Source organism: Rhipicephalus microplus, chromosome X (assembly GCF_043290135.1).
Source record: "Rhipicephalus microplus isolate Deutch F79 chromosome X, USDA_Rmic, whole genome shotgun sequence".
Classification (NCBI taxonomy): Eukaryota; Metazoa; Arthropoda; class Arachnida; order Ixodida; family Ixodidae; genus Rhipicephalus; species Rhipicephalus microplus.
The window spans coordinates 36,432,900-36,448,300 of NC_134710.1; the positions used below are offsets into that span (position 1 = coordinate 36,432,900).

A 15,401-nucleotide genomic window follows, 5' to 3' on the forward strand; every position below is an offset into this window, starting at 1 on the left:
GAGACCGGGCGCCACGTGAGGGACTGTGAAGAAGAAGAAAACGCGATGCAGCACCGGCATCGCCAAGTGGTAGCCCCGGTTGCAAGTGCGTGCATTATACATAACAAGTAGTATGTTTCGAAGTAAATTCGCAACGCTGAGTTGCGGTGCAGCATTCTCTTTTATTGGCGTCTGCAGGACTGGAGCAATTTTCAATTTTCGCCATTCCCTGGCGTATCGATTCTCTCAGCTGCTCTCTCAGCTTTTCGCTCCCGCATCAGGTTTTGGTAAGGCATAAGTTTGGCTGGTGCTCGTGTTGCGACTTTGCAAACGTTGGGTAGTTGTTGGAAGTTAGCGTCTCTTGTGGAAGGTTTCATTGAAAGGGAGGGTCGTTGCACTAAAGTTTAAGCAGGCTTAAGTCAATAAATTCAGTTTCAGTCCGATAGTAAGGAGTGCCATGTCGAACGGAGGCGATATTTTCAACAATGAAGTTGTCGCCCGTAATCATGAGGCTCCGCAGTTGATCGTGGAAGATGTGGAGTCTGTAGCGTCTGCAGACATGGACAGCGACGTCAAAAACCCTTTCGACGACGGAAGAATCAAGAAAAAGGCCAAACGGCCTTCCAAGCTGATTGCGGCCGGGGATGTGAGCCCAGTCTTGCCAGCTGCCACCAGGACGCACCCCCAGTACCGTAAGAACAGTCGAAGGCCTAGGAACGGCCACGGACGCGGACAGCCGAAGAAAGGCGAGCTGCATTGCTGTCGCATTCTGACAGCTCATTTGAGTGTGACACGCACACTAAACGTACCGGCTGTTTGTTGCTGTTGCATCGTTCTTTATCATATATAAGGCATGTAAATATAAATATGGCGGCTATCCAGTGGACATGTTTTGTTTGTTTTTGTTGATAGTGCGCGCCTGTTTTCTGGTGCCTGCTTTCGCTTGGAAGTGTCAAGTTAATGACTGCGTAGGAATTTGCAGTCAGTAGAAGCCGCATGTATTGGCGAAATCGTATTCTACTCTCTCGCTCTCCAACTTGTGAGTAGTAGGTGGACAACGTGCTTATGGTATTCTGCCTGAACTGCCGTTCAGCTGGTTCTTTGCATTAGGTATTCATATTTGCATTATTGTAACAGTGTCATTTATGTTAATCTCGTGGCTGAGAGCTTATTGTAGCCCGTGAATCTGCGCTTGTTTCGTATTGAAAGGTTTACTTTTTTTCCTGCAGGTGGTGCAGGTGGAAAGGGAACTTGGGGCAAACCTGGGAGCGAAATTTCGCTCGAGGATGACGATATCTCTGCATCAGACGTCCGCGATCCGAACTATGACTCGGACAACCAGGTGACAGCAGGGAGCACAGTTTTCTTGAGCTCAGACTCCGGCGCCGTTTAAGTTTAACCATGTCACTTTCATTCCGAGGGAACAGTAATGCACTTTCACTGGCCCGTTGGTGCGTTCCTGGTCCTTACCATGACAGAGCCGTGCCGTCTAGATTCAGATTTTGCGCGTTGAACCGTAAACCCGAGTTTACCCTTTGCAGGAAAACTGCGAGTTTGAGTCCATTACGCCCGAGCTTACAGAGGATGAGTTTGAGACAACAGTCTACCCCTTGTTGCTGGAGTACTTTGAGCATGGAGACACCAACGAAGTTGTTGTAAGTAACCAGCCAGAAATCTGCATTTTTCAAGCTTTAAAGGGATCCTGAAATCGATAGAGGCAACCTTCATTTTAAGCAGAAACTACGGGGAAGTAATAAATTTAATGCATTTTTCACAAACTGCTGCATCCGGCGGCAGCGCCATGCATGTTTGGAGACGTCAGACTCACCCGAAACTGGCAAGCCAACAATGCCAGCCATCGACCGCATCTCTCGATTCGCTCATCTTCCACTTCGGTTCCAAGAACCGGTATGAACAGCAGCAAACAAAGCTTCCGGCTGGAACAAAGCACCAACGCTTTTGTGGAAAAGGAAGCGGAGGACAAGAACACGTGCATTCTGCATGCGCCTCGTTGAGTTTGACGTCACGGCTTGCGCTCGCGAGCAGCCGCCGCCACACGCTGACAATCTATGAAAAATATAACACACAGTTTTAAATAAAAAACACTGGAAATAAACACTATTATTCGGAATAGCGGCATCTTCAGAGTCAAATTTCGAATTTTTGTCAGTTTTCCCATTTTTGTTCAGTATCCCTTTAAACTTGCCATATTCAAGCAAAAAAATGTTTATATTTTGGTATTTCTGTATGTAATTTTTGGTACATGCATAATTGCTTTCTCTTTTGCATGTATGCTTGATGCTTTCTTTTTAAATTCCTGTTTCAGTTGTCTTTGGAGGAATTTAACCTGCGCCAAATTCGGCCCAACCTTGTATGCCTGGTCATATCTCTGGCTATGGAGCGTAAACCGTCGCACAGGGAGATGACGTCTGTGCTGCTGTCGGACATGTACGGGCGTACTTTGTCCGAGCCAGACTTTGAGAAGGGCTTTCAGTTATTGCTCAAGAGCTTGCCAGACCTGGTGCTTGACACACCGGATGCCACAACGGTATATTGCATATTGTATGCTTGCTGCAGTGATACTTGAGAATTCTAGGTGGGGGTTGGACATTGACTTTGACTGGTGCTTGCTCACATGTAGCTCTTGATTTCCCGTTTATATTTCTCTTTGAAATTGTCTGGGGCCTTGCACATTATTGCTTTTACAGACATTGCTGCTGTTCGAGTTTTTCTGAGCGTGTGCTGGCACACAGTTTCGACTATAAAAATATGTGCGCAGTCGCAAAGATAGGTCCCTACATGTGTGCCTATGGTGTGATATGCACATAGATGTGTGCCTATTTTGTTCTGTTTTGCCTTTAATAGCTAGACACTTCAAAGCAGTCAGTAGTTGTGAAGCGCTACTCACTACTAGTATGCTTCAACCTTCGAGAAAATGCTGTTGTACATTTCTCATGACTTGCGTGTTTCATGCAGGTGCTGGGCAACTTTTTGGCACGTGCAGTGGCAGATGACTGTGTGCCACCAAAATATGTGCAACTCAACCTTGAAGAAACTGATTGCCCACTGTCAAAGTATGTAATGTTTTAGTTATGACTTGCGTGAGGATTTCTGGCAAGTTTATCTGCTTATTAAATGTGCGTACTCCCTTCCCCTGCCCCTTCTTTCTTGCTGTTGAACAGGCAGACCCTGCAACATGCCAGCACATTGTTGAGCATGAAACATGGACTGGTTCGTTTGGATAATGTGTGGGGCATGGGAGGAGGCATGCGTCCTGTCAAATATCTTGTAAAGAAGGTGTGTAGACGATGCTTGTTTTTTTTTTTTTTGATGAAGTGGCAGTCGTGTACAATCATTGCAATTGCGGTGTAATTTATGTGAGGGGTATATTATATCTGAAGTCTGCACAGAATTAGGGTTGTACTGTGTTGACTTGCAAAATATTTGCACATTCATAATAAAAACAATTGACTCAGACTCAGATTGAACAAAGCATGGACAGTTGACCTCTTGAATTCATTTTAAAATTTATATATTGTTGTTTGGTGAGTGGAAAGAAGAGATCTGCAATAGGTTTTGCCTGAAAAATTTTTTTTCAGGGCACAGTAAATTACTAATGATGAAAGGTAGAGTGCCACGCTTACCTGCTTTGTTGTTTTGCTTTTTTACTTAGATTGTGAATTATGCAAGATATATTATAGCTATATATCTTCAATTTGTTTACCTAAATATATGCATGTTTTTCCTTGTGTTCAGGTAACTTATCTAGGTAGTGTCGGGGTGTCTACCGACCTATAAAACCTGGAAAAGTCTGAGAATTTGTAGCCATCTGGAAAAGTTGGCGAATTTCTTCAAATTTTTAGCTGTGGTTAATTTTAACTCATGTGTTTGCTTTCTGTTTTATCCCAATATCAAACAGCCAACTTTCTCACTGCCCAATTCAGAGGCTTTATTTTAGCAAGATATACATACTTTTTCATATTTACTCCACACGTTCAGAGCATTATGAGCATGTGCAGTGAATATGTTTACTTCTTTAATGAGGAGTGCCTAAAATTGTATATATACACACATACACACCATATTTACTCCCATAACAGGCACACCCCCAGTTTGGTCACGAGAAATCAGATCAGATCTATATTTCTGCTCATAATAGGTGCACCCGGAACTTGACCGTGATTACCGTATTTGCACAGCTGTAATCTGATGCCCTCTTACGTTAACCGAAGGAAGGAAGAAGAAGGAAAAAAAAAAAAAGACCATGGCAGCGCTGTGCCAGCTCCACGAGCTCGCCGTGTAAATAAAGATGGTTTCCTGGGTGTCAAAGTAATCTTTACATTGGCGTCTCCGTGGCTTCAGCCGCACTTAAATGCGCATTTGAGCTTCCTGTCGAGAAATGCGTCGTCATTATTTCATTTGCTGCCTCGTCCACAAATTTAAAAGCTTTGTAGCTTCATAATGCGAGCTTTCACCTTTGCTGCCCCTCCTTGGACTTCTGTCGCGTTCATCTGTTCGCCCCGAATGTAAAAATCGTATCACATTCAAATCGGTGCTTGAGTGCGATCTTTTTGACGTCCAATTTTCATGTTGTCTTGTACAAACTTCCCGCGACAACATGCCAAACTGTAGCCTAGGCCTAATCACTGTTGGTGTTTTTAGGCCACGGTCGCAAGCAATCAAAGTTGCGGTTTTGTACCGAATCAACGCAACTCTTTTCGGTGGCTCTACTTGAAGGAAAAAGGGGCTTGGGTGGCACTTTTAACACACTAATGGTGGTTCAGTTGCAGTGTCTTGGATATGGGGTGCGAGCCCGTGAAATCTAACGATTGGTGGCGTTCAGTGCACAAAGTTTTAGTTGTGATAATGTGCATAATCTAGGTGACCTGAGACATAACTGGCAAATTCCCACAATGGCACTTTCTTTTTGGGATGTTCTTTCTTTTTTAATGTTCATTTCATTGGCTTGGCAACACAGGTCTCTTGATATTTATTTTTGGAATTTGAATGCTTACTGCATCACTTGCTTCGATTCTCGGACACCTGAGACCGCATGCTGAACGGATTTTGGGCTAGTGTAGCCTATGAAGAAGGTTGTTTCGGCTCTAGTGCAGATATTCGTGAGTTCAGCAGCGTGTACGTTATCTGCGGTCTGTACTAGTCTGAAAGAAAATTTTTGGAAATTTTACCCCGCAAAATAAATGCACCCTGAACTTGCAGCAGATTTTCTGGAAAATAAGTGCACCTATTATGCGAGTAAATGCTGTACTCGATAGTTTGTTTCCAATGCACAGAGTTTTCCAAGCAGATGTGACTGTCATGGAATTTGCTTTTAATGATCATGGAAAAGCTGGAAAAGTCAGGGAATCTTGAAAAGTCAATTGGTAAACTTCCTGAGTGTACATGTTTTTATAAAACATCTCAAAATTGACCCATAAAATGTTTTTTTTTTGCCTTCTTTGGAGGCTTGTATATCAATAAGGGCATACGACAGACTGACAAAAATTTTGCATTACGTTCTCAGCATTTATAAACCTACAAGGCTTATATTGATAACACTTTTTAATAGAGATGCAATCGCGCTAACTTCAAGAAAACAGCATACAACAGAAACTTCTGTTGACATTAAAAAAAATTTGATGTTTCTTAAACTTTCCCCAATTATTCTCTTGCAGATCAGCTTTCACAATCAATAAAAACATATTGCATAATTTTGTTTCACTCGCAGTTGTGGTCCGTCCAGTAAGGCCCTTACTGGATGGGCCGCAATTGAACTACTTGCTCTCCACACAGTTAAGAACATCCAGCATCAAAAATTTTAGTATACCATCAAAACTAAAGAATCACTCAGAAAACCATGTGAAGTTGAGGTTACAGTGCTATTGTGACACTTTTGTTTAGTTCCGCTAAACAAAAGTTTTCATTTTTTGTCGCAGACAGCCAGCTTGGCATTGCTATTCCATGCGTATGAAAGAATGGTGCTGTTGCATATTAGGTGCGGTATAAAGTATGTGTATGTGTTTGATTTCTGTTCCTGTTCTTGTGCCACGCGTAAGCCCTGTGAGTTGCGAAAGTGTCGTCAAATATGCCGAAGATCCATCGGTTTTTTAACACATTGTTTTCTCCTCGCCTATTGCATTGGTTGTTTCAACGTATTACTGCGCATGTTGGTGAATGTGATGTACAGTACTCGCTTGCATTCTAAATTCAAATTCTTGGTTGACCCACCATATCTTCAATGTGTTTTAAGGGCTCATAATTGGAACTGCTCCATTGCATGAATTGGGTTAATTCATACTCTGTGCTCGTTCATGCCAGAAAATATAGGGGACTCTCATTAAACAAAACCTGAAGCAACCGGGAAAATGTGTTCCGTTTAAGAGGAATTCTATTTACTGGGAGGTAAACTTGGGTGTAGTATGCAGGGATGAAACCAATCATATCAGAGGCAGTTATTCCATTTAAGCAGCAGTTCCGTTTAAAAGATTTCCGTTTACTGGGAGTGTACTGTATATGCATTAACAATCTCATGATAATAGTGAAGTGGTTCAACGTAAACAGATCATTGAGTCGTTGAATGCGAGAATCGACGGCGTGTGTCTTTATGCAGGAGCCAAGAGCAAGAGACATAAACAAAAGCACGTCGTCTTCTTCAGTGCCTCTTTTCAGGAGACTGTTGGCACGCACATCGTCTTCGTTCTCTATTTCGAGCGCGGCATTTGCCTCCCCTTAAAAGAGCATTGCCCCGATGCGATAGCTGAGCCCATCATTCGCACATAAAAGTCACTTGCTACAAGTGCTGGTGCTTCGCAGAGTCACTCGCTGACGGATGGCTTAATGCGCACTACGTGTACAAGTTCGGGTCGGTGCTGGCGACGCCTTGTACAGTTTGGGCTATCCGGGACGACTTCGTAGGTAACATGTGGTCGCAGCACTCGATAAGGTCCGAAGTATCTTCCGAGCAACTTTTCGGATAGTCCCCGTCTTTGTGCAGGCGTCCACACCCATACCCTGTCCCCGGTTTCGTATGTTACAGGTGTATGACGTAAGTTATAGCGACCTGCGTCGTACTCTTGCTGTTGGTATATTCGCAGACGTGAAAGCTGCCTGGCTTCCTCTGCGCGTTGAGTAAATGCGTCAGCACTCGTTTCGTTGCCATCGCATTCGTGTGGCAGCATGGCGTCCTACATCGACCTTACTTCTCGTCCGTGAACAAGGCTGAATGGGGTCATCCGTGCGGTTTCTTGTTTAGCAGTATTGTATGCAACGTTATATAAGGGAGAATCTCGTCCCAGTTTTTGTGTTCGATGTCCACATACATTAAAAGCATCTCTTCCAGAGTTTCGTTGAGCCACTCGGTCAACCCGTTCGTTTGTGGATGGTAAGCTGTCGACTTGCGATGAATAGTACCGTTGAGCACCAACACATGATCTAAAAGCGCGGCTGTGAATGCGGTTCTGCGATCTGTTATAACAATCGACGGCACACCGTGTCTCAGCACAATGTTCTCCATGAAAAATCGGGCCACCTCTTCAGCTGTGCCTCTTGGATGGATCTTGTCTGGGCGTAACGAGTAAGGTTGTCGGTCGCCACTATAACCCAGTGGTCACCAGCACTAGAGGTGGGAAGTGGGCCCAAAACGTCCATTCCGATCTGGTCAAATGGAGTTGTCGGGATCTGAACAGGGTGTAGCAAACCGGTTGGTTTCGTCGAAGGTAACTTGCACCGCTGGCAATCGAGACAGGTTCGAACATGATGCTTCACGGTAGCGGTGAGTCTAGGTCAGTAATACCTCCCTTGAACTCTGCCCAGTGTGCGCGTGTAGCCTAAATGTCCAGATGTGACCTCGTTGTGGCACGCTTGCAATACCTCAGAACGAAGAATGGTAGGGACGACAAGCAGGTAGGTGGGCCCGTCTGACGAGATGTTTATTTTGTAAAGGACAATGTTTCGCAGACAGACCGACGATAGTCCTCTTGCAAAGGCTTTGGGCGCGTTCTGGCTTCGTCCTTCTAAATAATTAATCAATCCAAGTAGCGACACCATCAATAACTGCGATCTCGTTGGAGGCGAAAGATGAGGCCTTGAAATTTTCGACGAGGGCGCAGTTCGTGCCTCAGGAACTGCGGCTCTTAGTTTTCCTGTTGCGTGGGATTGGTACGGCGGAGCACAGGAGAAATGGAGCAGCGCCGGGGAGGAGGAGATCGACGTGAGGGGGAACTGGCACGGCGCGAATAAGCGCCCGATGAGTCGGCGAAAACAGGGTATCTTGGCTGCTGTGGCATGTAGTCGAGGTTAGGGTTGTAATCATTGCCATAAACACTGCGCTGACGACATCAGTGACGTGCAACATAGCCAGGAATGCCGCAGGGGTAGCAGATGGGCCTGTTGTCTGGAGTGCGCCAAGGGTTGTGAGGGGGTCCGGGAAACGAGAGGGGTTGCGCGAGAACCGGGCTTATTTGGTGAACAGGGCGTGGTGGCGAGTAGAAGTTGGTGACTGGGGCGGATGAAGTTGGCGACGGTCGAGCATAGGAACGGGTAACATCCTCTGCATAGGTGAGAGGCGCTGCAGGCTGCGTTGGTGGTACAAGAGGTGGAACCGCCTCAGCAACTTGAGATTGAATGACACGACGGAGTGAAACTCTCGGTGACAGACGTGGCAATAGAGAGCCGACGAGCCACTTCCTCACGGATGTATTGTTTAATTTGGGGCAGTAAGGTGGAATATTCAGCACCAGTGCTCTTAGCTTCCAAAGATGAGAGGTCCACTGTGGGAATTCCGGCGCGATGGGTAGAAAGGCGCTCTTTGCGCAGCTCGTCAAAGCTTTGGCACAGTTCAATGAGTTGCGCTACCAGCATATGAAATGCATCGTCATCTATGCCTTTCAGTATGTGCCTTATTTTGTCAGACTCCGCCATAGATGCATTCACGCGTTTACATAGATCAATGACGTCCTCAATATAACTCGTAAACGTCTCACCGTTCCTTTGGGCTCTGGCACGGAGGCGACGTTCGGCGCGAAGCTTGCGCACTCCAGGCCGATTGTAGAACGAAGCGATGATTTGCTTGAATGCCGAATAGGTGGTGAACTCGGCTTCATGGTTGTAGTACCATAGCTTCACCACATCGGTCAGATAGAAGCTGACGCGCATCAACTAAGCAGGGTCATCCCATTTGTTGGGACCGCGAACACGCTCTCTACCAGCCAGTTTTCGACGTCAAGTTAGGCGCTGCCGCTGAACATCGGAGGGTCATGTTGACGAAGCGTCCCAGCACACATGACCGTAGGTGGTGCTTGGGAAGGAGCAGCGTCCTCGGCCATTCCGGGGGCAGATGGTAAAGTACGGCTGCGGAGCTCCAGGACGAGAAGGGGAACGACGCAGCAGCGCTCCACCAAATGTAACAAGCGTGTTCTTCGGAGGAGTTTCAGCAAGAAACTCGCCAGGGCAAGCAAGACAGCTGCAGCACAGAAAACAGGAGGCCGAGAGCGCGACACACGAACTTCGTCGTCTTTTCTCTCACTTAGCGCCGATGTGCACTGGTACAATATATATATATATATATATAAAAAAGGGAAAGAAGTGGATACTTAAGGGCTCGTTTTTCTGTGTTTTGACACAATATAATGAAATCTAACAGACAATAATGCCAACGAAAGTATAGGGGAGGTTATTAGACCAAATTGTAAGGTAAATGTGAAGAAAGAAAAGTGCATGAAAAGATAACTTGCCGTGGGCAGGAACCGAACCTGCGAGCTTCGAATAACGCGCTCGATGCTCTACCACTCAGCTACCACAGCAGGTATCCTCCCAGCCACTCTATTGGATATATATATATATATATATATATATATATATATATATATATATATATATATATATATATATATATATATATATGTGTGTGTGTGTGTGTGTGTGTGTGTGTGTGTGTGTGTGTGTGTGTGTGAGAGAGAGAGAGAGAGAGAGAGAGAGAGAGAGAGAGAGAATTTAAACGTGGGAGTATCAGTCAGTGCCATCTGTAGCCATGGCGGCGAGTGTGGCATCACTTAGCACGTTAACTTATTACGAGCTGGCAGCTGACCAATAGTCCCTCGTATACAACCTAAGGCACAAAGTCTGCCTGTACAAGACCCTCGTTAATGAATAAGGGAAAGAAATTGATACTTAAGGGCTCGTTTTTCTGTGTTTTGACAATATTTTTAAGGCTGACCTTACCCTTGTGCTAACATGACTTCTGAAGGGTGGCCTGAATACATGTGGTGGCGATTCCTCTTTTTAGTAATTTTGAATAACCACAATCAAAAGGCAGAACATTCTTAGCACTCCTGGGCTGACAGCACCAGCCAATACCCTAAAAGCATCATCACAATTGGTCTAATAACTTCTCCTATATATTGCCCCGCCGCGGTGGTCTAGTGACTAAGGTACTCGGCTGCTGACCCGCAGGTCGCGGGTTCGATTCCCGGTTGCGGCGGCTGCATTTCCGATGGAGGCGGAAATGTTGTAGGCCTGTGTACTCAGATTTGGGTGCACGTTAAAGAACCCCAGGTGGTCAAAATTTCCGGAGCCCTCCACTACGGCGTCTCTCATAATCAAATGGTGGTTTTGGGACGTTAAACTCTACAAATCAATCAATCAACTTCTCCTATACATTCCTTGGCATTATTGTCTGTTAGATTTCATTAATATATATATATATATATACACACACACACACCACACATACATACACACGTATCTGTGTGTGTATGTGTATATATATACACACAGATACGATGAGTGACGCCAACGGCAGAACCCAGCCTGGAGTATCCCTATTATTGCTATCGCAGTAATATGCAGCATCGGATGGCGGCGCACAAACGTTGTGGGTGCACAACGCGCTGTCGGCGCGATGGGTGTGGTTGCGTTTTGCATGGCCTTCGAGAGAGCAAAGCGCGCGCCAGTTTGAACGTTATGTGCTTTGTATTGGTGCCGTTGTGCTTGTGTGGCGCTATCAGCAAAAGGTTTTCTCCTGCATTCAACAGATGGGCCTTTGCCGTAAAAGGCGTGGCTTTCAAATTTGGATTCACGTCGTCCACGCTCGCACTGCTCGCAAACGTTTAGCATGGTTGCAAAACTATGTTTTGACCTTTATTGCGTTGTTATTTTGTGATATAATTGCTTGATTTAACGCTGTTTCAATCGTCAACGGCACTGGCTGTCTTACCGAAATAAAGTTAACCGATGCGTTACGAAAAAGTATTTTTTTCTCTTTTTTCAAGGCAAAGGTGGGGGTGGGTTCATTATGCGAGTGGGTTCATTACGCGCGTAAATACGTTATTATTCGACTAATTCAAGGTGGAAGTTTTGCACTGAAATATCCGCACAGGACATCACTGATTTCCAAATTCATTTTTCCATCATCGCAGCGTTGGCTAGATGAAATTTCAGATGAAATTTTCTGAAATTTCTGGTGCAATTGTTGTCGGCTTTATTCTTAATCAAGATGGTTATGTTCTAATGGGAGTGGTATGGAAAAACAAGTACATGGGGCTTCGGGTGCACGCTAAGGAATCCAAGATTGTCAAAATTAATTTGGAGTTCACTGCTCTGGCATCTCTCGTAGGCCTTTGTGTGGCTAAAGCTGTATTCTCTCGACGGACATTATCAGGGACGAATCAGTCACGTGACATGTCAAACCATGTCAAACGCGTGGCATCTCTCCGCAGCCAGCATTCACACAACAGAATTCTTGCTGCTAGCAAAGATTTTGGCATTTCTCTTGAACGATCTCAACTGTGACTTGGACCTTCGTTATTTCTCTAATTGCTCCATGCAAATGTAAGCAAGACCGTTGGATGAGATGACGTATGGTGATGGAAGACGCAGTCTACGGGCTTGAATCGTGATTGGGTACGCCGTGAGAATAGAGCTTTTAAGGGAACACATGTAAGCAAGACCATTGGATGAGATGACGTATGCTAATGGAAGACGCAGTCTATGGGCTTGAATCATGATTGGGTATGCCATGTGAACAGAGCTTTTGACGGAAGACATTGAGCAAGAGAATTTATTAAGCTTAATGCTGCTGTATGCTGTCTTCTTTGAACTTGCAAATTGATGGTCTAATTACATTTGGCATTTTTTTTTTTTTTTCAGATTCAGATGTTGCTCAAGGAGTACTTGTGCTCTGGTGATGTTAATGAAGCCATTCGTTGCTTGCAAGACTTGGAAGTCCCACACTTCCATCATGAGCTGGTCTATGAGGTGAGCGTGACGAGGGATTTATTTTGAAATGAGCAGCGCCAAACAATCGACAAAGACAGATGTGAAGAGTTCTTGCATTCTCGTCCTGGCTTGGGTGCTTTGTTGTTTTACACTGTTTTGTTGCATTTCGCATTAATACTAAAGCAGCGATGCTTTTCTTCATTTCCTACCGCCTCATGCTGGGCTTTTTTTTATGGCAGCTTGCAGATAAAACTATAGATGTGTTAGTACTTTAAAGGAGCAGTAAACAATTCTTGCCACTGAACTTCTCAGCCCCATTTATTTGCCCTTACTCAAGGTTGTACAGGAGTGAAAAGAAATACATAATCATTCTAGAAAGAGAATATAATTACCTTGTGTTATCAGAACTAGCAGATGAAGTTACCATTAATAGAGAGACTTAACCAGACGATAAATTGAGTGCACGAGATCAAATAGAGGCAAGTCAAGCTGTTTAGTTACAAGCTTGAGTACGAGCTGTGTGTTTTAGGAATGATTCCATGGATCGTGTCGTGTTGCTAAGTTCACTTCCTTTTTTTGCTTTGGAAGGGAGGGAGGGGGTATTTTATTTTTTCACTTGAGCTTCCAGCTCTGTTCTTGATGTGTCGGTGGAGCATTCCTTCGTACTAGCTTCCCAACTAATCTTGTTTGACAAGTGACTAGAAAACGACTGTGCAAAAGAACTGACAGCCTAAAGTGCCAAAACATCTGATTTTTAAAAGTCTACTTCTGACTTTCTAGCCCCCTATGCAGGTGGTATCCTCAGTATACACTAGCAGCAGTTGCTGTTGCAAGCCGATGCATTGTGGTGAATGAACCTCGTTTCCAGGAGGCTTCCTTCCTCTCTTTCCACCCCGATTTCGCTCATGAGCCAGCGTCGTTGCGTCCTTTAGGTCTAATTTACGCCCTGTTGAGCATTGTTCAGGCCCCGTAAAAATGCATCGCCTGGTTGTCTTTAGCAACCTTTCCTTTCCTGGTCCGTTCCTGCCCGTTTCGCTGATGTACTTCTCGATAATTCCACACTGATTGTCCGCAGGTGTGCGGTCTTTGAATTTTGTGCACGTGCGTATTAAGGCATGGCGGGGCTTATACTAATATGTTGGGTTTTTCGTCCCAAAGCCACAATATGATTATGAGAGACACCATAGTAGAAGTCACGGTGTTAAAGTATTGTGGCGGTCTGAAAATTTCGACTATCTGGTGTTCTTTAAAGAGACACTAAAGAGCAATAATGACTTAGATTAACTACTGTTAGAGAACTGAAATTCGATTATTTTCACTGTCATAAATTCATTATTAGTAGTGAAAATCAAGGTTGAAGTTTAATTTTTAAATTTTGCACGGAAATCTTCATGCGTGATGTAAGAAATTTTAAACTATATTTTTTGTACTTTCGCGACATTAGCTGGATGAAATCTGACACTTTGTATGCTAGGTCTATGGCACCCAGAGATGACAATATACTTCAAGTTTATCGATTAGAAGGCATGTAGGACCCAATAGATGCCTTCAATATGTATGACGTCATGGTGTTTTGCGGGAAGAATTATGTCGCAGTTAGAGCGGTGTTTCCGGGATTGTGAATTTGTACTTTAATCTTATGCGCGAAAATCGTTTTCCTCTTAGTGTCCCTTTAAAGGACCATAAACTACCCAGAGCTCGAAATTCAGTTGTGGTAGGGAAATTGTGCACGAGTGTACGACGAACAAAGAGCCGTGGGAATTTTTCGAAATGGTGCAGTCGTAACGGAGTTATACGCGTTTGATTATCGAAACTGGGACGACCACATCTTTCACTCTCTCCTGCGCTTCCCTCTGCTGGTATCCTCTCCCATGCCGCTTTGCCCTCTCGCCGAGATCCCCTCTAAAGACCCTGCGGATCTCGTATGGCATACGTCATCGCTGACGCGCTGCTTGAAACACCGTCTACTTCCGGTTGCCGGGACTCCGTCAGTTGCGTTGTAGCTACGTGCTTGTTGGCGAACCGTGGCTGCCATAATCGTGTCGGTATGGACCCTGCGTTGCTCGCATGCCTTCAAAGGAATGCCAATGTGATGGACCTGTACGGGGACACGCCGTGCCCCGCACTTGTTGCAAGCTCACGGGCAACATGACCATTCACAGCATATTTAGCATATTTGGTTCTGCACATAAGAGATGTGGCACGATGGGTCATGCGGCGGCCTGAAAGGCACGGAAAGAAGGAGGGATTTTTCTTGGAATTTCTGGCGCTCCGGCGCCTCATAGTGCTGCCATACGTAGAATCGTTAATTGCGACGGCATTCGGTACATGATGCACGCATTTACTTGAAACGCTTGAAAAAAATATCGGAGGTGGTTTATGGGCCCTTTAACGTGCACTTACATCGCACAGTACCTGGCCAATCTAATGTCATTTGTTTACTATCACATGAAGCAAGTAATGTCATTCGATGGAAACGACATTTTCAGTTCATTGAGTTTGCAAAACTTATTTGCATTAGATTTTGGACCAAATGAGTAGTCCCGACGCTAGGGACTTGTTAGGGAGAGTCTATTGTAATTAGTCGGCCTCAGTGGAACAGTGGTTAAGGTGCTCGGCTGTTGACCATAACTTTGCGGGTTTGATCTCAGCAGCAGCGGTAGGATTTTGGTGAAGGCAAAATGCTAGAGTTCCGTGTAGTGTGTGATGCCAGTGCGCATTAAGGAATACCAGACTATCAAAATTCTCCTCTGCGGCATTTTGTATAATCATATCGTAGTTTTGGGACGCAAAACTCTAGGTAACATTACTCAATTCTGTGATTCCTGAGTATCTTACTTCAAACTGGATTAGCTTATGGCTGCTTTGATGATGCAATAGCACGGGCGAAAGTTTCTAAGAGAAGGCTACTAAACAACAGCGGCTGGACTTCAGTAATGTTTATTTGTGCTCTGCTGTCATTGCCTGTACCGCGGGTGTCAAGGGGAGATGCGAGTCGAAAAATCGAGTTTTTAGCGAAATTTCTCGTATTTTTGATTTTTATTGCATTGTAATCTTCAAACCTTCTTCTTTCATGTGTGAAAATTTCAAAACTAAATTCGAACCGCAAAATGCAAAAAAATGTGTATGAAGGCATCGCGGTGGCTCAAAATTTCGTGAATTTGCGCCGATATTGGCCGTCTTTGACTGCGCGCTGCTCCCCGTCGCAG

The 15,401-nt window shown here is 44.8% G+C and overlaps 1 protein-coding gene across 2 annotated transcripts in view; it reads left to right on the forward strand.

The window, feature by feature from the left end:
• The first annotated feature begins 97 nt into the window (after window positions 1-97).
• Pdcd4 (Programmed cell death 4) overlaps window positions 98-15,401 on the forward strand; it is a 33,934-nt gene continuing 18,630 nt past the window's right edge. The window contains exons 1-7 of one of the 2 annotated variants that reach the window (XM_075876221.1): window positions 98-266; window positions 1,209-1,321; window positions 1,521-1,634; window positions 2,306-2,527; window positions 2,956-3,053; window positions 3,162-3,276; window positions 12,124-12,231. In XM_075876221.1, coding sequence (XP_075732336.1) covers window positions 113-266; window positions 1,209-1,321; window positions 1,521-1,634; window positions 2,306-2,527; window positions 2,956-3,053; window positions 3,162-3,276; window positions 12,124-12,231 — 924 coding nt within the window. In that variant the 5' untranslated portion in view covers window positions 98-112. The other variant, XM_037426797.2, reaches the window with a different exon arrangement.